Below are 24001 nucleotides of genomic sequence, written 5' to 3' on the forward strand. Positions count from 1 at the left end.
CTCTCTACCTCTACGTCTCTTCCTCTCTACCTCTACGTCTCTACCTCTACGTCTCTTCCTCTCTACCTCTACGTCTCTTCCTGTCTACCTCTACGTCTCTACCTCTACGTCTCTACCTCTACGTCTCTTCCTCTCTACCTCTACGTCTCTTCCTCTCTACCTCTACGTCTCTTCCTCTCTACCTCTACGTCTCTTCCTCTCTACCTCTACGTCTCTTCCTCTCTACCTCTACGTCTCTTCCTCTACGTCTCTACCTCTACGTCTCTACCTCTACGTCTCTTCCTCTACCTCTACGTCTCTTCCTCTACCTCTACGTCTCTTCCTCTCTACCTCTACGTCTCTACCTCTACGTCTCTTCCTCTCTACCTCTACGTCTCTTCCTCTCTACCTCTACGTCTCTTCCTCTCTACCTCTACGTCTCTTCCTCTACGTCTCTTCCTCTACCTCTACGTCTCTTCCTCTCTACCTCTACGTCTCTTCCTCTCTACCTCTACGTCTCTTCCTCTCTACCTCTACGTCTCTTCCTCTCTACCTCTACGTCTCTTCCTCTCTACCTCTACGTCTCTTCCTCTCTACCTCTACGTCTCTTCCTCTCTACCTCTACGTCTCTTCCTCTCTACCTCTACGTCTCTTCCTCTCTACCTCTACGTCTCTTCCTCTCTACCGCTACGTCTCTTCCTCTACGTCTCTTCCTCTACCTCTACGTCTCTTCCTCTCTACCTCTACGTCTCTTCCTCTCTACCTCTACGTCTCTTCCTCTACGTCTCTACCTCTACGTCTCTTCCTCTACGTCTCTTCCTCTACCTCTACTTCTCTACCTCTACGTCTCTTCCTCTACCTCTACGTCTCTTCCTCTACCTCTACGTCTCTTCCTCTCTACCTCTACGTCTCTACCTCTACGTCTCTTCCTCTCTACCTCTACGTCTCTTCCTCTCTACCTCTACGTCTCTTCCTCTCTACCTCTACGTCTCTTCCTCTACGTCTCTTCCTCTACCTCTACGTCTCTTCCTCTCTACCTCTACGTCTCTTCCTCTCTACCTCTACGTCTCTTCCTCTCTACCTCTACGTCTCTTCCTCTCTACCTCTACGTCTCTTCCTCTCTACCTCTACGTCTCTTCCTCTCTACCTCTACGTCTCTTCCTCTCTACCTCTACGTCTCTTCCTCTCTACCTCTACGTCTCTTCCTCTCTACCTCTACGTCTCTTCCTCTCTACCTCTACGTCTCTTCCTCTCTACCGCTACGTCTCTTCCTCTCTACCGCTACGTCTCTTCCTCTACGTCTCTTCCTCTACCTCTACGTCTCTACCTCTACGTCTCTTCCTCTCTACCTCTCTACCTCTACGTCCCTTCCTCTCTACCTCTACGTCTCTTCCTCTACCTCTACGTCTCTTCCTCTCTACCTCTACGTCTCTTCCTCTCTACCTCTACGTCTCTTCCTCTCTACCTCTACGTCTCTACCTCTACGTCTCTACTTCTACCTCTCTACCTCTACGTCTACCTCTACGTCTCTACCTCTATGTCTCTTCCTCTCTACCTCTACGTCTCTTCCTCTACCTCTACGTCTCTTCCTCTACGTCTCTTCCTCTACCTCTACGTCTCTTCCTCTCTACCTCTACGTCTCTTCCTCTCTACCTCTACGTCTCTACCTCTACGTCTCTTCCTCTACCTCTACGTCTCTTCCTCTCTACCTCTACGTCTCTTCCTCTCTACCTCTACGTCTCTACCTCTACGTCTCTACTTCTACCTCTCTACCTCTACGTCTACCTCTACGTCTCTACCTCTATGTCTCTTCCTCTCTACCTCTACGTCTCTTTATCTACGTCTCTACGTCTACCTCTACATCTCTACGTCTCTTCCTCTACCTCTACGTCTCTTCCTCTCTACCTCTACGTCTCTACCTCTACGTCTCTTCCTCTCTACCTCTACGTCTCTTCCTCTCTACCTCTACGTCTCTACCTCTACGTCTCTTCCTCTCTACCTCTACGTCTCTTCCTCTCTACCTCTACCTCTCTACCTCTACCTCTCTACCTCTACGTCTCTTCCTCTACGTCTCTTCCTCTACCTCTACGTCTCTACCTCTACGTCTCTTCCTCTACCTCTACGTCTCTTCCTCTCTACCTCTACGTCTCTTCCTCTCTACCTCTACGTCTCTACCTCTACGTCTCTTCCTCTCTACCTCTACGTCTCTACCTCTATGTCTCTTCCTCTCTACCTCTACCTCTCTACCTCTACGTCTCTTCCTCTCTACCTCTACCTCTCTACCTCTACGTCTCTTCCTCTCTACCTCTACGTCTACGTCTCTTCCTCTACATCTACCTCTCTACCTCTACGTCTCTACCTCTACGTCTCTACCTCTACGTCTCTTCCTCTCTACCTATACGTCACTCCCTCTACGTCACTACCTCTACGTCTCTACCTCTACGTCACTACCTCTACGTCTCTTCCTCTCTACCTATACGTCACTCCCTCTACGTCACTACCTCTACGTCTCTACCTCTTCCTCTCTACCTCTACGTCTCTACATCTACGTCTCTTCCTCTCTACCTCTACGTCTCTTCCTCTCTACCTCTACGTCTCTTCCTCTCTACCTCTACGTCTCTTCCTCTCTACTTCTAGCTCTACGTCTCTACCTCTACGTCTCTGCCTCTCTACCTCTACGTCTCTGCCTCTCTACCTCTGCCTCTCTACCTCTGCCTCTCTACCTCTACGTCTCTACCTCTACGTCTCTACCTCTACGTCTCTACCTCTCTACCTCTACGTGTCTACCTCTACGTCACTACCTCTATGTCACTACCTCTAAATCTCTACCTCTACCTTGCGTCTCCTCTCCACCTTGCATCTCCTCTTCACCTCTGCGCGCTCCATCCCTCCTCTGCTCGCTTCTCCTCTCTACCACTGCACACTCTGTCCCACCCTCTGCTCTCTGCCTCTCTCTGCCTCTCTGTTCTCTCTACCTCCTGTCTTTGCTGACATTGTGTTGTTGATCTGAAGTGAACAGTTAACAATGACCAACTAGATAAGACTGATGCCTTGGTCCCCTGGTCTGAACTGTCCAATCTTTTTTTTACTATTTTACTCTCCTTTCCTCTCTCCTTACCTCCTCCCTCCCTCCCTGACTTGGTAATGTGCTCATGTCAGGACCAGCGACAGACAGAGAATGGCCCCGTCCCCACTATGTCAGTGGGCGTGCCAGCGTCCGTTATCGTCAGCAGCAACAGCAGCTTTGGCCAAGCCTCCTCGGGCCATGACAGCCAATTAGCTGAGACAGCAGTGGTAAACCAGGTAGACAACAAGCCCGTTTATGCTAAGCCCCACCCCCTGTTGCTGCTACTGCCACTCTGCGTTAGGACGTTGTGTTGACCTGCAGGCTTCTCTCTCTGTCTCGCTTTCGTTCGCCAGCTAGATCTCTGTGTGTTTCTCATCTGTACCTTCCATCTCAGTTCATCCTGACCATAGACCTGGTGGTTGTCTCCTCTCTAAATCACCATGCCAATCCATCTCTGTTTCCTCTCTAAATCACCATGCCAATCCATCTCTGTCTCCTCTCTAAATCACCATGCCAATCCATCTCTGTTTCCTCTCTAAATCACCATGCCAATCCATCTCAGTTCATCTTGTGTGTGGGTGTTTAAAGTAGGGAATTTCCCGAGACTTCACATACGATATGATGATGATGATGAGTGCCTTTAGAAACTATTCACAACCCTTTATTTCCACATTTTGTTACAATGAAGGTACCACGTTCATCTGTACAAACAATAGTACGCAAGTATAAACACCATGGGACCACGCAGCCATCATACCGCTCAGGAAGGAGACGCGTTCTGTCTCCTAGAGATGAACGTACTTTGGTGCGAAAAGTGCAAATCAATCCCAGAACAACAGCAAAAGACCTTGTGAAGATGCTGGAGGAAACGGGTACAAATGTATCCACAGTGGGGAAAAACAGTATTTAGTCAGCCACCAATTGTGCAAGTTCTCCCACTTAAAAAGAGGAGAGAGGCCTGTAATTTTCATCATAGGTACACTTCAACTATGACAGACAAAATGAGAAAAGAAATTCCAGAAAATCACATTGTAGGATTTTTAATGAATTTATTTGCAAATTATGGTGGAAAAATAAGTATTTGGTCAATAACAAAAGTTTATCTCAATACTTTGTTATATACCCTTTGTTGGCAATGACAGATGTCAAACGTTTTCTGTAAGTCTTCACAAGGTTTTCACACACTGTTGCTGGTATTTTGGCCCATTCCTCCATGCAGATCTCCTCTAGAGCAGTGATGTTTTGGGGCTGTTGCTGGGCAACACAGACTTTCAACTCCCTCCAAAGATTTTCTATGGGGTTGAGATCGCGAGACTGGCTAGGCCACTCCAGGACCTTGAAATGCTTCTTACGAAGCCACTCCTTCGTTGCCCGGGCGGTGTGTTTGGGATCATTGTCATGCTGAAAGACCCAGCCACGTTTCATCTTCAATGCCCTTGCTGATGGAAGGAGGTTTTCACTCAAAATCTCAATATACATGGCCCCATTCATTCTTTCCTTTATCCGGATCAGTCGTCCTGGTCCCTTTGCAGAAAAACAGCCCCAAAGCATGATGCTTCCAACCCCATGCTTCACAGTAGGTATGGTGTTCTTTGGATGCAACTCAGCATTCTTTGTCCTCCAAACATGACGAGTTGAGTTTTTACCAAAAAGTTATATTTTGGTTTCATCTGACCATATGACATTCTCCCAATCTTCTTCTGGATCATCCAAATGCTCTCTAGCAAACTTCAGACAGGCCTGGACATGTACTGGCTTAAGCAGGGGGACACGTCTGGCACTGCAGGATTTGAGTCCCTGGCGGCGTAGTGTGTTACTGATGGTAGGCTTTGTTACTTTGGTCCCAGCTCTCTGCAGGTCATTCACTAGGTCCTCCCGTGTGGTTCTGGGATTTTTGCTCACCGTTCTTGTGATCATTTTGACCCCACGGGGTGAGATCTTGCGTGGAGCCCCAGATCGAGGGAGATTATCAGTGGTCTTGTATGTCTTCCATTAACTAATAATTGCTCCCACAGTTGATTTCTTCAAACCAACCTGCTTACCTATTGCAGATTCAGTCTTCCCAGCCTGGTGCAGGTCTACAATTTTGTTTCTGGTGTCCTTTGACAGCTCTTTGGTCTTGGCCATAGTGGAGTTTGGAGTGTGACTGTTTGAGGTTGTGGACAGGTGTCTTTTATACTGATAACAAGTTCAAACAGGTGCCATTAATACAGGTAACGAGTGGAGGACAGAGCAGCCTCTTAAAGAAGAAGTTACAGGTCTGTGAGAGCCAGAAATCTTGCTTGTTTGTAGGTGACCAAATACTTATTTTCCACCATAATTTGCAAATAAATTCATTAAAAATCCTACAATGTGATTTTCTGGATTCTTTTTTTCTCATTTTGTCTGTCATAGTTGAAGTGTACCTATGAAGAAAAGTACAGGCCTCTCATCTTTTTAAGTGGGAGAACTTGCACAATTGGTGGCTGACTAAATACTTTTTTGCCCCACTATATATCCACAGTAAAACAAGTCCTATATCAACCTAACCTGAAAGGCCACTCAGCAAGGAAGAAGCCACTGCTCCAAAACCGCCATAAAAAAGCCAGACTACGGTTTGCAACTACACATGGGGACAAAGATTGTACTTTTTGGAGAAATGTCCTCTGGTCTGATAAAACAAAAATAGAACTGTTTGGCCATAATGACCACCGTTGTGTTTGGAGGAAAAAGTGGGAGGCTTGCAAGCCGAAGAACACCATCCCAACCGTGAAGCACGGGGGTGGCAGCATCATGTTGTGGGGGTGCTTTGCTGCAGGAGGGACTGGTGCACTTCACAAAATAGATGGCATCATGAGGAGGGAAAATTATGTGGATATATTGAAGCAAAATCTCAAGACACCAGTCAGGAAGTTAAAGCTTGGTCGCAAATGGGTCTTCCAAATGGACAATGACCCCAAGCATACTTCCAAAGTTGTGGCAAAATGGCTTAAGGACAACAAAATCAAGGTATTGGAGTGGCCATCACAAAGCCCTGACCTCAATCCCATAGAAAATATGTGTGCAGAACTGAAAAAGCGTGTGTAAGCAAGGAGGCCAAAAACCTGACTCAGTTACACCAGCTCTGTCAGGAGAAATGGGCCAAAATTCACCCAACTTATTGTGGGAAGCTTGTGGAAGGCTACCCGAAACATTTGACCCAAGTTAAACAATTTAAAGGCAATGCTACCAAATACTAATTGAGTCTATGTAAACTTCTGACCCACTGGGAATGTGATGAAAGAAATAAAAGCTGAAATAAATCATTCTCTCTACTATTATTCTGACATTTCACATTCTTCAAATAAAGTGGTGATCCTACCTGACCTAAGACAGGGAATTTTTACTCAGATTAAATGTCAGGAATTGTGAAAAACTGAGTTTAAATGTATTTGGCTAAATTGTATGTAAAAATCTGACTTCAACTGTTTGTGAAGCTAGCCACAATAAGGATTAGCCACAATAGTGGACTTTGCAGTTAGCCTTCAAAATAAAAGTATGGCATAATTCTACTATTTATATTAATTTGCATCACTGTCAATGGCACTTTTATTTTGAAGGCAAACTGCAAATTCCACTATTGTGCCTAAATATTATTGTGGCTAGCTTCACAACCCGGTCCGGGTTAAGCCTCACTAGCCAGATGAAGCTAGCTGGCTGCTAATAACGTTAGCCTTTGGCAACAGGGTTAAGTAGCTGGCTAGCTATTTATTTTCATGAGCTGAAGTTCAATTTCAATAGGCGAACTAGTGGCTACCTAGTTAATACTTACAAGGATTCCTAAATCATTGCTCAGAATAGTGAAAACGACTGCAGTTTCTACTGGGCATTGTTTTCAGGCTGGTTGTATTGGTGCTAGCTAGGTACCAAGCTAGAGCTAGCTACCCCAGAAGTTGCGGTCGACAAAATAATGCTTTATTACCAACGGGGTTTTGTAAACACATCGTTCGTGGCCGGTGTTTGCTGACTTTTTTGTACAGCTTTGACAGTGCTACTGTATTTTTTTGACCCGCAAAGACCCAAACAGCGTTCTGTAGTATGTCGTGAAGCTAATAGCAGTGACGCTATTACTGTTTAACTCCGGTAGGGCAACATCTGAAAAATAGCGCACCTGGTAGTGTTAACCGGTGCTTGACCAGTCGGCGAAAGCCAACATCACCCACAATGGAGAACGGTTGATTGTCAAGGGCAATGAATTCCATTACCTTGGCGTTAATGGATTTCGCCTTTTGAGTTGTCTTGCTGAAGTTTTGTTATTCTTTCAAATGACTGTGCGTGTGCAACCTGTAGACGTTTCTTGGTCTCGTGTATCGTGTGAGTCAGTAGCTCTGGTCCAGGGTGTCAGGGTGCTACGCACATACCAGTCGGCCCAGTGGCTCTGGTCCAGGGTGTCAGGGTGCTACGCACATACCAGTCGGCCCAGTAGCTCTGGTCCAGGGTGTCAGGGTGCTACGCACATACCAGTTGGCCCAGTAGCTCTGGTCCAGGGTGTCAGGGTGCTACGCACATACCAGTTGGCCCAGTGGCTCTGGTCCAGGGTGTCAGGGTGCTACGCACATACCAGTTGGCCCAGTGGCTCTGGTCCAGGGTGTCAGGGTGCTACGCACATACTGGTCCAGGACGTTATGTAAACCACTGGTACTTGTGCAGCTAGCTAGTACACACTAGGTAGTTGGCTAGTACACACTAGGTAGTTGGCTAGTACACACTAGCTACCCTATTCAAATATTTTATGTATTTTCACCACCCATGCTGTTAGTGACAGTGGCGCACCGTCCTCTCTGGTGTCTCAGTGTCTGGGGCGTGAGTAGGTAGCTGAGTAGGTAGCTGAGTAGGTAACTGCTGGAGCCAGACCCTATTAGATATTCTAGGCTTTAATAACCCCCCCCGTCCCGTCCTGCTGCAGACCTGTACCACCACTACTACTACTTTAAATATTACTATTTACTACTACTACTACTACTACTTTAAATATTACTATTTACTACTACTACTACTACTACTTTAAATATTACTATTTACAACTACTACTACTCTAAATATTACTATTTACTACTACTTTAAATATTACTATTTACTACTACTACTACTGCTTTAAATATTACTACTATTTACTGCTACTACTACGTTAAATATTACTATTTACTACTACTTATATATCACTATTTACTACTACTGCTTTAAATATTACTATTTACTACTACTTTAAATATTACTATTTACTACTACTACTTTAAATGTTACTAATTACTACTCTACTACTACTACTTTAAATATTACTATTTACTACTACTACTACTTTAAATATTACTGTTTACTACTACCACTACTTAACATATTACTATTTACTACTACTACTACTACTTTAAATATTACTATTTACTACTACACATATTTTAAAAATTACTATTTACTACTCTACTACTATTTTAAATATTACTATTTACTACTCTACTACTACTTTAAATAGTACTATTTACTACTACTACTACTTTAAATAGTACTATTTATTACAACTACTACTACTTTAAATAGTACTATTTACTACAACTACTACTACTACTTTAAGTATTACTATTTACTACTACTACTACTTTAAATATTACTATTTACTACTACTACTACTACTTAAAATATTACTATTTACTACTACTACTACTTTAAATTTTACTACTACTACTAATTTAAATATTACTACTACAACTACAACTTTAAATATTACTATTTACTACTACTTTAAATATTACTACTACTACAACTTTAAATATTACTTCTACTACTACTTCTACTACAACTTTAAATATTACTACTACTACTACTTCTACTACAACTTTAAATATTACTACTACTACTACTTCTACTACAACTTTAAATATTACTACTACTACTACTTCTACAACTTTAAATATTACTATCTACTACTACTTTAAATATTACTATTTACTACTACTTTAAATATTACTGTTTACTACTACCACTACATAACATATTACTATTTACTACTACTACTACTACTACTTTAAATATGACTATTTACTACTACTACTACTTTAAATATTGCTATTTACTACTACACCTATTTTAAAAATTACTATTTACTACTCTACTACTATTTTAAATATTACTATTTACTACTACTACTTTAAATAGTACTATTTACTACAACTACTACTACTTTAAATATTACTATTTACTACTACTACTACTACTTTAAATATTACTATTTACTACTACTACTACTTTAAATATTACTATTTACTACTACTACTACTACTACTTTAAATATGACTATTTACTACTACTACTACTTTAAATATGACTATTTACTACTACTACTACTACTTTAAATATTACTATTTACTACTACTACTTTAAATATTACTATTTACTACTACTACTACTTTAAATATTACTACTACAACTACGACTACAACTTTAAATATTACTATCTACTACTACTACTACTTTAAATATTATTACTACTACTACAACTTTAAATATTATTACTACTACTACTACTACTACTACTACAACTTTAAATATTACTACTACTACTACTACTACTACAACTTTAAATAGTACTACTACTACTACTACTATTTTGAATATTACTACTACTACTACTACTTTGAATATGACTACTACTACTACTACTTTGAATATTACTACTACTGCTACTACTACTACTACTACTACTTTAAATATTAGTACTACTACTACTACTATCAATACTACTACTACTGCTACTACTATCAATATTACTACTACTACTATCAATACTACTTCTACTACTATTAATACTTGTTTTTTTAGCTTGGTGTCCTATAGCTGCCTGACCTGTTTAAAATGCTGTCCCACATGTTCTAGTATTAGTTGTATTATTTGGAACCCAAATATCATGTTTGTATCCTCTGTGTTGGTTTCTGACGTGTTTCCTGTTTGTTTTGACCTCTAACCCCAGATGCCCCAGGCGGGTGGCCAGCAGCAGCAACTGAAGCTCCAGAGCTCCTCCCAGCCCCTGGCCTCCCACACTGCCCTCCCTCTGTCGGACAGCCCCCAGCCCTCCCCTCTCCCCATGCATTCCCCCCAGTCCTGGCCACCTTCTCAACCCCAGACCCCCGCCCGATCCTGTACCCCCTCCTCTCTTCCCCCAATGTTCATTATCCAGAACCAGATACCAGGCCCCTCCCAGCCTGCACTACTACAACAGCAGCAGCAACAACAGATACACCTTCAGCCCCGGCCCCCCTCCCAGCCTGCCCCACAACAACAACAGATACACCTTCAGCCCCGGCCCCCCTCCCAGCCTGCTCTCTACCAATCGGATGTCCCCCCTCCCTCTCGCTCCCCCAAACCCCCCCACATCCTCCAGGCCCCTCTGGCAGGGCTCCATTTCACTGCTAGCCAGGTGGGGGACCCCGGGGGTGAGGTGTTGAAGACCCAGGTCTTAACAGCAGAGCGGCAGCACCGTCTGCAGCTGGTCGGTGCTCAGCCCTCTCCACAACAGAAACACCAGGTGTGAAGGAACACACTTCTCACTGCTCAGATGTTTTGACTTTTGGCTGCTATCTGAGTGTTTATCAAAGTATTCAAATAATCAATTTTCTCTCTTTATTCACGCTCAGATCCAACAGAACATTCTACTACAGGCCAAACGGCAGCAGCAAAGCCAGCCCCAACCCCAACAACATGGTGGTCAACAACAAGACGTGCCTGCTCCTCAGTCGTCTGTGCTGGTCAAGACTCCTGCCACAGGTCAGAAAGAAACAACATTACTACTGTGAAATGTGTTCCTGATCTGACTCCCATCTCTCTTTTCAGCATCCAATGATGTGTTGTCAGGAGCTCAGGTGACCCAGGGGGGCGTGGCTCAAGCTAACCTTAACCAGTCAGCACACCAGCCTGGTCAACAGTCAGTACACCAGGCTGTACAGGTAGGTAACACCTACTGATGCTCAACCCTCATCACAACCATTTGACTCCTTTAAATTCAAAAAGCTTTATTGGCCATCAAATTTAAATAAATACGAATTTGTTCTTAAAAACTTCTTACGGCTGAAGTCCCGTTAACGGGATCGATATGACAACAGCCAGTGAAACTGCAGGGAGCCAAATTCAAACAACTGAAATCTCATAATTAAAATTCCTCAAACATACAAGTATTTTACACCATTTTAAAGATGAACTTGGTGTTAATCCCAACACAGTGTCCGATTTCAAAAAGGCTTTACGACGATAGCACACCAAACGATTATGTTAGATCAGCAACTAGTCACAGAAAAACACAGCCATTTTTCCAGACAGAGGAGTCACAAAAAGCAGAAATAGAGATAAAATGAATCACTAACCTTTGATGATCTTCATCAGATGACACTCATAGGACTTCATGTTACACAATACATGTATGTTTTGTTCGATAAAGTTCATATTTATATCCAAAAATCTCAGTTTACATTGGCGCGTTACGTTCAGTAGTTCCAAAACATCCGGTGATTTTGCAGAGAGCCACGTCAATTTACAGAAATACTCATAATAAACATTGATAAAAGATACAAGTGTTATGCATGGAATTTTAGATAAACCTCTCCTTAATGCAACCGCTGTGTCAGATTTCAAAAAAGCTTTACGGAAAAAGCACACCATGCAATAATCTGAGTACGGTGCTCAGACACAAAAACAAGCCATACAGATACCCGCCATGTTGTGGAGTAAACAGAAGTCAGAAATAGCATTATAAAAATTCACTTACCTTTGATGATCTTCACCGGAATGCACTCCCAGGAATCCCAGTTCCACACTAAATGTTTGTTTTGTTTGATAAAATCCATAATTTATGTACAAATACCTCCTTTATGTTCGCGCGTTTAGGTCACAAATCCAAATTCATGAGGCGCGAGCACTAGGTCCAGACGAAAAGTCCAAATGTTCCGTTACAGTTCGTAGAAACATGTCAACCGATGTATAGAATCAATCTTTAGGATGTTTTTAACATAAATCTTCAATAATGTCTCAATCGGAGAATTCCTTTGTCTTTAGAAATGCAATGGAACGCAGCTAACTGACTGAGCTCATGGCACTCTGCCAGACCTCTGGTTGAAACAGCTCTCATTCTCTCCCCCTTCACAGTAGAAGCCTCAAACAAAGTTCTAAAGACTGTTGACATCTAGTGGAAGCCGTAGGAAGTGCAATCGGACCAAATTTACACTATCTTGGATAGGCAAAGAGTTGAAAAACTACAAACCTCAGATTTCCCACTTCCTGGTTGGATTTTGTTCTCAGGTTTTTGCCTGCCATATGAGTTCTGTTATACTCACAGACATCATTCAAACAGTTTTAGAAACTTCAGAGTGTTTTCTATCCAAATCTACTAATAATATGCATATCTTAGCTTCTGGGCCTGAGTAGCATGCAGTTTACTCTGGGCACCTTATTCATTAAAGCTACTCAATACTGCCCTCATCCATAAGAAGTTAACTGACATACCTGGATAAATAAAGGTTCAATAGTATTGTTTACACAGCAGACTTTCAGCCCTGGTCTGGCCTCTCTACAAACACAGGTCAGGAGACCCTCAACCAATCCTGCTGGCTTCCATTTCTGACTCTATTTAATCACCTGTCTAATCAATCTGGGTCTGTGTTCTGATGCTGTGATGGTCATGGATGCTATGTCTTGTTCACCTGACAGACTGCTGCTATGAAGATGCCTTTCAGTATGGCTAAACCCAGCAAGGAAGCCAGGTATGCTCCTGTATCATTCTCCTGGAATGTTTTTCTGTCTTCTTTTTATGTGTTTGTTTGTGCGCATGAGTGTTGTCCTACCGCTTGTTAAACGTATGGCAATTCAGTCTTGTGACCTATCTTCCTCGACCCTGTGTGGTGTGTGTAGGATGTTGGAGCAGCTGAGGAAGCAGCAGGGCTCAGTCCTCCACCCAGACTACAGCTCTTCCTTCCAGTGCTTTGAAGACACCCTGACCCGCCTGGTGCCTTACCACCTCTACCAGGGCACTGCCACCACACCACACGACTACCACAGAGGTACGTACACACTCTGACACGGCTGGTGCCTTACCACCTCTACCAGGGCACTGCCACCACACCACACCACTACCACAGAGGTACGTACACACCCTGACCCGCCTGGTGCCTTACCACCTCTACCAGGGCACTGCCACCACACCACACGACTACCACAGAGGTACACACACCCTGACCCGCCTGGTGCCTTACCACCTCTACCAGGACACTGCCACCGCACCACACGACTACCACAGAGGTACGTACACACCCTGACCCGCCTGGTGCCTTACCACCTCTACCAGGGCACTGCCACCACACCACACGACTACCACAGAGGTACACACACCCTGACCCGCCTGGTGCCTTACCACCTCTACCAGGGCACTGCCACCCCACCACACGACTACCACAGAGGTACTTACACTCTGACCCGGCTGGTGCCTTACCACCTCTACCAGGGCACTGCCACCACACCACACGACTACCACAGAGGTACACACACCCTGACCCGGCTGGTGCCTTACCACCTCTACCAGGGCACTGCCACCACACCACACGACAAACACAGAGGTACTTACACTCTGACCCGGCTGGTGCCTTACCACCTCTACCACGGCACTGCCACCACACCACACGACTACCACAGAGGTACACACACCCTGACCCGGCTGGTGCCTTACCACCTCTACCAGGGCACTGCCACCACACCACACGACTACCACAGAGGTACGTACACACTCTGACCCGCCTGGTGCCTTACCACCTCTACCAGGGCACTGCCACCACACCACACGACTACCACAGAGGTACGTACACACTCTGACCCGCCTGGTGCCTTACCACCTCTACCAGGGCACTGCCACCACACCACACGACTACCACAGAGGTACGTACACACTCTGACCCGCCTGGTGCCTTACCACCTCTACCAGGGCACTGCCACCACACCACACGACTACCACAGAGGTACGTACACACTCTGACCCGGCTGGTGCCTTACCACCTCTACCAGGGCACTGCCACCACACCACACGACTACCACAGAGGTACGTACACACTCTGACCCGCCTGGTGCCTTACCACCTCTACCAGGGCACTGCCACCGCACCACACGACTACCACAGAGGTACACACACCCTGACCCGCCTGGTGCCTTACCACCTCTACCAGGGCACTGCCACCCCACGGCTACCACAGAGGTACACACACTCTGCTGTTAACATGTGTTTTTGTGATTGGGGGGGGGTTGATACAGTATTATAAACTGGGTGGTTTGAACCCTGAATGCTGATTGGCTGACAGCAGTGGTATATATTGACTGTATACCACGGGTATGGCAACTTATTTTTACTGTGGTAATTACGTTGGTAACCAGTTTACAATAAGGCTCCTCATGGTTTGTGGTACATGGCCAATATACCACGGCTATGGGCCGCGTTGCGTCGTGTCTAAGAACAGCTATTAGCCGTGGTATATTGGCCATATACCACACCCCCTCGGGCCTTATTGCTTAATTATATTGCAATATTATTTTCGACAATATTATATTGATAACTTTGACTCCAAGTATTGATATGTAAAAAAAAAAGTTAAAAAAAAGTAGGTAGCGCTAGTTTTCTGTACTTGCGCCAAAACTCCTGTGCTTTCATCCTATAGCTCTCCATATTCTTTTAAATAGTGAGTAGTGCTGAGCGATTAACGGAAATGTCTGTTATTTTGGGGGTTTTAAACAACTAATTGACCGACATCGGTGAAATATTTTAATTCCATTTTGTTTCTTTCTGTGAGCTTGATGTGCTGTTTCTGTAGAGATAAATCAGATGATGCCTGAACTGTGCGATGTAGTAGGGAGTTGTAGTTTCCAACAGCCCAATATTCAATATAGTTTAGCGCAGAAAACGTGGTAATTAACTACAATGACCATAATTCATTTCGCGCTCCGCTTAAACTTGTCAGGTCTGTACGAAGCAGACGCTCGAACTAAGAGAAGAGAATCGCAATACATGTCGAATCGGCACCTAAGAATCGTGATGTCCCTGGCATTTCCCAGCCCTAATATGTATGGACGGGAGTGACCACATGACCTGACCAGAAACTCCCAGCCCTAATATGTATGGACGGGAGTGACCACATGACCTGACCAGAAACTCCCAGCCCTAATATGTATGGACGGGAGTGACCACATGACCTGACCAGAAACTCCCAGCCCTAATATGTATGGACGGGAGTGACCACATGACCTGACCAGAAACTCCCAGCCCTAATATGTATGGACGGGAGTGACCACATGACCTGACCAGAAACTCCAAGCCCTATTTATGTCCCATTGGTTCCCACTGTCTGATCTCCACCTCCCCTGTTCCAAATTCTCTCCCCTTCAGTGGATGATGAGTTTGAGAGGGTTTCCAGCCAGCTCCTGAAGAGAACGCAGGCTATGCTGGATAAATACAGACACCTGCTTTTTGAGGAATCAACGGTAAGTTATTACCTTATTATCAATGGTAAGTTATTTAAGTTATCTGTCTCCTGCTACAGCCCTCCCTCACTAGGGTTCCTTCTCCAGGTGATTTATCTGTTCTGTCTGTTCAGTGTCTACTCTTTCTCCCTCACTAGGATTGTCTTGCTAACTTATGTGTTATGGTTGATTGATTGACTAGCTGGCTGTGTTGCTGTTGGGTTTCACAGCGCCTTGGCCCGTCAGCTGAGATGGTAATGATGGACAGGATGTTTATTCAAGAAGAGAAGATCTCTCTGGGACAGGACCGCATCCTCGCCAGAGACAGACCTGGTAACAAATCTATATCTAATATACATACATTGAATTCGTAAAGTTTTCAGACCCCTTGACTTTTTCCACATTTTGTTACGTTACAGCCTTATTCTAAAATGGAATCATAACTTTTTCCCCCATCAATCTACACACACTACCCCATAATGACAAAGCAAAAACAGTTTTGTTTTTTTAAATGTTTACGAATGTATAAAATAAAGGTAAATATCACATTTACATAAGTATTCAGACCCTTTACCTCAGTACTTTGTTGAAGCACCTTTGGCAGCGATTACAGCCTCAATTCTTCTTTAGTATGATGCTACAAGCTTGGCATTTGGGAGTTTGTCTCATTCTTCTCTGCAGATCCTGTCAAGCTTTGTCAGGTTAGATGTTGAGCGTCTCTGCACAGCTATGTTGAGGTGTCTCGAAAGATGTTCAATTGGGTTCTATGCCTATATCTAATACGCATGCCTATATCTAATATACATATCTAATATACATGCCTATATCTAATATGCATGCATATCTAATATACATATCTAATATGCATGCATATCTAATATGCATGCATATCTAATATGCATGCATATCTAATATGCATATCTAATATACATATCTAATATGCATATCTAATATACATATCTAATATACATATCAGATATGCATATCTGATATACATATCTAATATGCATATCTAATATGCATATCTAATATGCATGCCTATATGGAATACAGTAATCCCTCGTTTATCGCGGGGGTTACGTTCCGAAAATGACCCGCGATAAGTGAAATCCGCGAAATAGAAAACTTTTTTTTTTTTTACAATTAGCAACTATTACATGTATACAAATACAGTGACTCACGTGTAGGCCGTTTCACTGCTCTTCAGACTGGGCCGCTGCATCCTGGCTCTGCAGTGTTCTCTTCTTCTGAAGCCCGCGGTGCAGGTGTGTTTGTTCGGGAGAAGAACATAGTGATAGGCAGCTGTTGTCGCTCTTTTTTCTTCTTTGCAAAAAGATCCTTGTACACCGACATGCCACCATCGATTACGTTGGAGAACTGTAATGAACGGCTCATCAAAGGGTCCCATTCCTCAGCTACTCGCTTAAGTTCAGTGGCCATTCGCACCATGGTTGCTAAGCGACCAAGCGTTAGTCCTTCCTTCCTTCCTGGCCAACTTAATGTAAATTTGCCAAGCTGTTTTATGTACGTACACATAACTGCACGAGACGACAAAATGATAGCACAATTCGTAGCATGTTTTGATACAAGAAGCGGGAGTGAGTTTTTAGCGAATCAGAATGCAGAGCACAATGCACCAAAAAAAAAAAAAAAATGCATTATGAAAATCCGCGAAATAGCGAATCCGCGATAAGTGAACCGCGAAGTGGCGAGGGATCACTGTATACATTTCTTATATACAGTGGGGAGAACAAGTATTTGATACACTGCCGATTTTGCAGGTTTTCCTACTTACAAAGCATGTAGAGGTCTGTCATTTTTATCATAGGTACACTTCAACTGTGAGAGACGGAATCTAAAACAAAAATCCAGAAAATCACATTGTATGATTTTTAAATAATTAATTTGCATTTTATTGCATGACATAAGTATTTGATCACCTACCAACCAGTAAGAATTCCGGCTCTCACAGACCTGTTAGTTTTTCTTTAAGAAGCCCTCCTGTTCTCCACTCATTACCTGTATTAACTGCACCTGTTTGAACTCGTTACCTGTATAAAAGACACCTGTCCACACACTCAATCAAACAGATTCCAACCTCTCCACAATGGCCAAGACCAGAGAGCTGTGTAAGGACATCAGGGATAAAATTGTAGACCTGCACAAGGCTGGGATGGGCTACAGGACAATAGGCAAGCAGCTTGGTGAGAAGGAAACAACTGTTGGCGCAATTATTAGAAAATGGAAGAAGTTCAAGATGACGGTCAATCACCCTCGGTCTGGGGCTCCATGCAAGATTTCACCTCGTGGGGCATCAATGATCATGAGGAAGGTGAGGGATCAGCCCAGAACTACACGGCAGGACCTGGTCAATGACCTGAAGAGAGCTGGGACCACAGTCTCAAAGAAAACCATTAGTAACACACTACGCCGTCATGGATTAAAATCCTGCAGCGCACGCAAGGTCCCCCTGCTTAAGCCAGTGCATGTCCAGGCCCGTCTGAAGTTTGCCAATGACCATCTGGATGATCCAGAGGAGGAATGGGAGAAGGTCATGTGGTCTGATGAGACAAAAATAGAGCTTTTTGGTCTAACTCCACTCGCCGTGTTTGGAGGAAGAAGAAGTATGAGTACAACCCCAAGAACACCATCCCAACCGTGAAGCATGGAGGTGGAAACATCATTCTTTGGGGATGCTTTTCTGCAAAGGGGACAGGACGACTGCACCGTATTGAGGGGAGGATGGATGGGGCCATGTATCGCGAGATCTTGGCCAACAACCTCCTTCCCTCAGTAAGAGCATTGAAGATGGGTCGTGGCTGGGTCTTCCAGCATGACAACGACACGAAGCACACAGCCATGGCAACTAAGGAGTGGCTCCGTAAGAAGCATCTCAAGGTCCTGGAGTGGCCTAGCCAGTCTCCAGACCTGAACCCAATAGAAAATCTTTGGAGGGAGCTGAACGTCCGTATTGCCCAGCGACAGCCCCGAAACCTGAAGGATCTGGAGAAGATCTGTAGGGAGGAGTGGGCCAAAATCCCTGCTGCAGTGTGTGCAAACCTAGTCAAGAACTACAGGAAACGTATGATCTCTGTAATTGCAAACAAAGGTTTCTGTACCAAATATTAAGTTCTGCTTTTCTGATGTATCAAATACTTATGTCATGCAATAAAATGCAAATTAATTACTTAAAAATCATACAATGTGATTTTCTGGATTTTTGTTTTAGATTCCGTCTCTCATAGTTGAAGTGTACCTATGATAAAAATTACAGACCTCTACATGCTTTGTAAGTAGGAAAACCTGCAAAATCGGCAGTGTATCAAATACTTGTTCTCCCCACTGTACATATCTAATATACATATCTAATATTCATACCTATATCTAATATACATGCCTATATCTAATATATGTGCCTATATCTAATATATATATTTAATTTACATACCTATATCTAATAAACATTCCTATATCTGATATATATTTAACATACATACCTATATCTAATATACATGCCTATACATACCTACATTGGCCCTGACCACATCTGTAGTCCTCATGCCTCCTTGCAGCATGCCTAAGGCACGTTCACGCAGATGAGCAGGGACTCTGGGCATCTTTCTTTTGGTGTTTTTCAGAGTCAGTAGAAAGGCCTCTTTAGTGTCCTAAGTTTTCATAACTGTGACCTTAATTGCCTACCGTCTGTAAGCTGTTAGTCTTAACGACCGTTCCACAGGTGCATGTTCATTGATTATTTATGGTTCATTGAACAAGCATGGGAAACAGTGTTTAAACCCTTTACAATGAAGATCTGTGAAGTTATTTCGATTTTTACGAATTATCTTTGAAAGACAGGGTCCAGAAAAAGGGACGTTTATATTAGTTTATATTAGAAATATGTATATTAGATATAGATATTAGATAAATATGTATATTAGATATTAGATAAATATGTATATTAGATATAGATATTAGATAAATATGTATATTAGATATAGATATTAGATAAATATGTATATTAGATATATTAGATATAGATATTAGATACATATGTATATTAGATATAGATATGAGATAAATATGTATATTAGATATATGTATATTAGATATAGATATTAGATATATGTATATTAGATAAATATGTATATTAGATATAGGTATGTACAGTTGAAGTCGAAAGTTTACATACACCTTAGGCAAATACATTTAAACTCAGTTTTTCACAATTTCTGACATTTAATTCTAGTAAAAATTCCCTGCCTTAAGTCAGTTAGGATCTCCACTTTATTTGAAGAATGTGAAATGTCAGAATAATAGTAGAGTGATTTATTTCAGCTTTTATTTCTTTCATCACATTCCCAGAGGGTCAGACGTTTAGATGCCTATACCCATACAAGAGTGTGCCAAGCTGTCATCAAGGCAAAGGGTGGCTGTTGAAGAATCTACAATATAACATTTATTTACATTTGTTTACCTTTTTTGGTTACTACATGATTCCATATGTGTTATTTCATAGTTTTGATGTCTTCACTGTTATTCTACAATGTAGAAAATAGTACAAATATAGAAAAACCCTGGAATGAGTAGGTGTCCAAACTTTTGAATGGTCATACTGGCCCTCCTGTGTACAGCCGAGAAGCGCATAGCCAGATTAGTTTTGACAGAACTGTGGACTATGTGTAATAGCTTTACCTTTGGTCTGGTCTATCATCTCTAATTCATCTGATAACTTCCATCTCTCTCTCTCTCTCCAGAGGAGTATGTGGCCAACTCAAGGATGATGGAGATTGAGAGTGGAGCTGCCAACATGGCCCAGTCCAAGCCTCAGCTCCAGTCCCAGCCCCATCCTGAGCCTCAGCTCCAGGCTCAGCTCCATCCTCAGCCCCTGTCCCAGCCTCGTCCTCAGCCCCTGTCCCAGCCTCGTCCTCAGCCCCTGTCCCAGCCTCGTCCTCAGCCCCTGTCCCAGCCTCGTCCTCAGCCCCTGTCCCAGCCCCATCCTCAGCCCCGGTCCCAGCCCCATCCTCAGCCCCTGTCCCAGCCCCATCCTCAGCCCCTGTCCCAGCCCCGTCCTCATCCTCAGCCCCATCCTGAGCCCCTGTCCCAGCCCCGTCCTCAGCCCCTGTCCCAGCCCCATCCCCAGCTCCTGTCCCAGCCCCATCCTGAGCCCCTGTCCCAGCCCCGTCCTCAGCCCCATCCTCAGCCCCTGTCCCAGCCCCGTCCTCAGCCTCAGCCCCAGTGGTTTGAGCCCAGCACCGTAAGGAGTGGTGTTGCCCCTGATCCAGCCCCAACACCGATTCCGGCCCACTTCCCCTCCACCAAGCTGGTGATAAAGCAGGGAGGAGCAGGGGCGTCTGTCTCCTGGTCCAGCTCCCCAGCTCCTGTGGCCAGGTCGGGGTCAGGGGTCAGACAGACAGCCGACATCCAGAGTCACAGCTCATCCTTCAGCCGCGCTCCTCCACCTCCCTCCCGTCACTCACCCCACCACCCTTTCGCCTCCTCTCGTCCAGCTGAGGATGGTGATACTCTCCCCCGGAGGACCAGTAAACCCCCCATGAAGACGTACGCCGCCCGCCCACGCATCGGCTTGAAGCTCAAGATCAAGCAGGAGGCGGGGTTTAGTAAGGTGGTGCATAACACCGCCCTCGACCCGGTCCACACACCATCCACACCCCACCCTAAGCCACAGCCCCACCCTACCACCCGGCCCCAACCGGCGCCGGCACTCCCTACCACCCAGCCCCACCCTACCACCCAGCCCCACCCTACCACCCAGCCCCACCCTACCACCCAGCCCCACCCTACCACCCAGCCACACCCTACCACCCAGCCCCACCCTAAGCCACAGCCACACCCTACCACCCAGCCCCACCCTACCACCCAGCCCCACCCTAAGCCACAGCCACACCCTACCACCCAGCCCCACCCGGCGCCTACACTCCCAACGACCCGGCCCCAACCGGCGCCTACACTCCATAAAGCCCAAACAGCAGCACTAGCCACGCCACCTTCTATAACTGTCATTAGGACTCCTCCCACTAGCTGTAACACAGTCTCCTCAGCAACGGTCTTCATAGCAACCACACAGGCGACCCCCAGCCCACAGAGAGTCACAGCGCCCGCTTCCTCCTCCACGGCTCAGATGAACGGAGCGTTAGAACATCACAATGTGGGTGGAGTCAAGCGTAACCCCGCCTCCACGGCCACTTCCCCTCAGACCACCTGCCGCCTGCCTCTACGGAAGACTTACCGGGAGAACATCAGCCCCCGCGTCCGACCGGGCGTACCGGGGGGAGGAGGAGACAGTGTCCCGTACCCCCGTCCCTCCCCCTCGCCCCCCAATTCTCCCCCCCCACCCTCCTCACCCTCTCCCTCAGAGGGGACAGTGATCGCCAGCTTGAAGCTGGAGAAGAGAGGAGGCAGCCCCAGGGAGGGGGGCTCCCTTACAGAGCTCAGCCGGGAGGCCCTGAGGCTGGGGAACTCCTCCCCCTCCTCTCCTGGCCTAGTGCAGGGCATCACAAACACCCAGCAGCATCTCTCAGACAGAGAGGAGGAGGAGAGGGGAAGAGAAGGGGATCATTGGGACAGAGGGGCGGACATGGGGAGGTATAAGAGGGTGAGCAGTAAAAACCACCAGAGGTCAGGTGGCGGCGGGGGGGGTGATACGTTCAGAATGGACCAGCATGCCCCTGGGCCCCCTTCCTCGCCGCCAGACACTTTTTGTTACAGAGACTCATCACTTCCTGCAAAGCGCTGTAAGTCAGACTCTCCTGTCATGGACAACGCCTCCTTCTCCTCCGGTTCCCCGCCACACGATGAGTCTCTTAACGAGCACCTGCAGTGTGCCATCGACACCATCCTCAACTTGCAGGGCCAGGCCCAGGGGCCCACGCCGCGTGGAGCCAAAGGGGGCTCCGGCAGGCCACACCAGCGACCCGCGGCCCCCCAGCCCTCCTCACACACATACAGACCCTCAGTCTCCTCTTCATCTTCATCCTCTCTGGCCCATCACTCTCAGGTTGGAGGCAGAGGACTGGTGCCACAGACTCACAGCAGATAACACACACAACAGTTGGGACTGAAGAGAGGAGAGAGGATTAACTCTCTCACTGCTCTGACAAGCTCGGTTGGCCTTGTTTGTCCATCTGAATGTTGTTTACTTTACAATGCTCACAGTCACTGGATGGATGGTGATGACTTTCTCTGTAAAAAGGTATGCTTTACTCTGTGGCAGTACCCTCTGCTCTCTCAACTACGCTCAATCATCAATTTGATTCATTTGTCTCCAGTTTTTTTGTATTATTGAAGGTTTTCCTTTTTCATTCCCGCTGTATTCCATTCTTTAGTCATCATGTTATAGCTGCTGCCCGCCTGTCTGTATAACCAATAAGACCTGGGTCATGTTCAGTAGGTATAAAACAGGAGAAAACTACAGGAACTTGTCCAATAATAAGAGATTTGTTTTTCTGTGATTAAATGTTTTGCTACGGTTTGCTCTACTGAACATAATCAAGGCAAGACTGCATAGAGCTCCCTAAAGCCTCTCTTCAGTAGGTAAACCACAGAGGAGAGGCTTGTGTTAGCTATCTCATCATCATTACAGCTCCACGTCTCTTTTTCCATATTCTGACTTCTATCATCACCACAAATACACGTTCTGGTCCCAGCTGTTCAGTTCTTCTTAGCTAGATGGTTAGGTTGTGGTTCTTTCAAATACATGTTGTAGTATGGTTAAATGTTGAGGTGGTTGACTGACTGGTGGCTGACTTTCTGGTTGACTGTTGAGGCTGCCGCTCTCTCTAAGAACCCTATTACTGTAATGACGATGAGCTGTCAATGAAACATGTAAGTATGAAATCACCTTTACATGTTAAAACATGTCCTCTGGTTGTCCTGACCATGGCTGGCGTTCAGTAGGCTAGGATGCATTTCAGTTAACATGGCCACATTTATCAAATCTCTTATTCTCTCCTTCGCCCCTCTCACTGTTCATCCCAACATCCTTATCTTCAAAGCCTGTTGGACAATTCAAACCCAAGAGCAACAGCAACATGGACAAACCAACAATAATGTACAAAAAAAGATAATTTGAAGTATAGTATTAGATTAATTTTGTATTGTATTTATTGTGTATAATGACACTTTTAAATAAATAAATAAAACGGTAAATTAAATCTTTATTGAAAGAGTTGATGCTTATAATCCTTTTAGGTGGGTCTAATCCTGGCTGCTGATTGGTTCAAACCGTGTTCCAGCCGGTATCTATATGGCTATGACATTGAAATGCCTGTTTACTGTTCCGTCTCCCTGCACATTGTGTGCAGTCTATGGTGTCATTTCCTGTTTACTGTTCCATCTCCCTGCACATTGTGTGCAGTCTATGGCGTAATTTCCTGTTTACTGTTCCATCTCCCTGCACATTGTGTGCAGTCTATGGCGTAATTTCCTGTTTACTGTTCCATCTCC

At 44.9% G+C, this 24001-nt stretch overlaps 1 protein-coding gene across 3 annotated transcripts in view; it reads left to right on the top strand.

Annotated features, from left to right (window-relative positions):
* Positions 1-23715, top strand: part of LOC139567219 (BRD4-interacting chromatin-remodeling complex-associated protein-like) — a 58508-nt gene extending 34793 nt beyond the window's left edge. For 2 of the 3 annotated variants that reach the window (XM_071388690.1, XM_071388691.1), the window contains 9 exons: positions 3139-3282; positions 10026-10580; positions 10690-10819; positions 10886-10998; positions 12752-12804; positions 12953-13101; positions 15465-15559; positions 15769-15871; positions 20293-23715. In XM_071388690.1, coding sequence (XP_071244791.1) covers positions 3139-3282; positions 10026-10580; positions 10690-10819; positions 10886-10998; positions 12752-12804; positions 12953-13101; positions 15465-15559; positions 15769-15871; positions 20293-22595 — 3645 coding nt within the window. In that variant the 3' untranslated portion in view covers positions 22596-23715. The remainder of the gene's footprint in view (positions 1-3138; positions 3283-10025; positions 10581-10689; positions 10820-10885; positions 10999-12751; positions 12805-12952; positions 13102-15464; positions 15560-15768; positions 15872-20292) is intronic. The other variant, XM_071388692.1, reaches the window with a different exon arrangement.
* Positions 23716-24001: the final 286 nt, after the last annotated feature.

The sequence above is a fragment of the Salvelinus alpinus genome, unplaced genomic scaffold (assembly GCF_045679555.1).
Source record: "Salvelinus alpinus unplaced genomic scaffold, SLU_Salpinus.1 scaffold_78, whole genome shotgun sequence".
Taxonomy (NCBI): domain Eukaryota; kingdom Metazoa; phylum Chordata; class Actinopteri; order Salmoniformes; family Salmonidae; genus Salvelinus; species Salvelinus alpinus.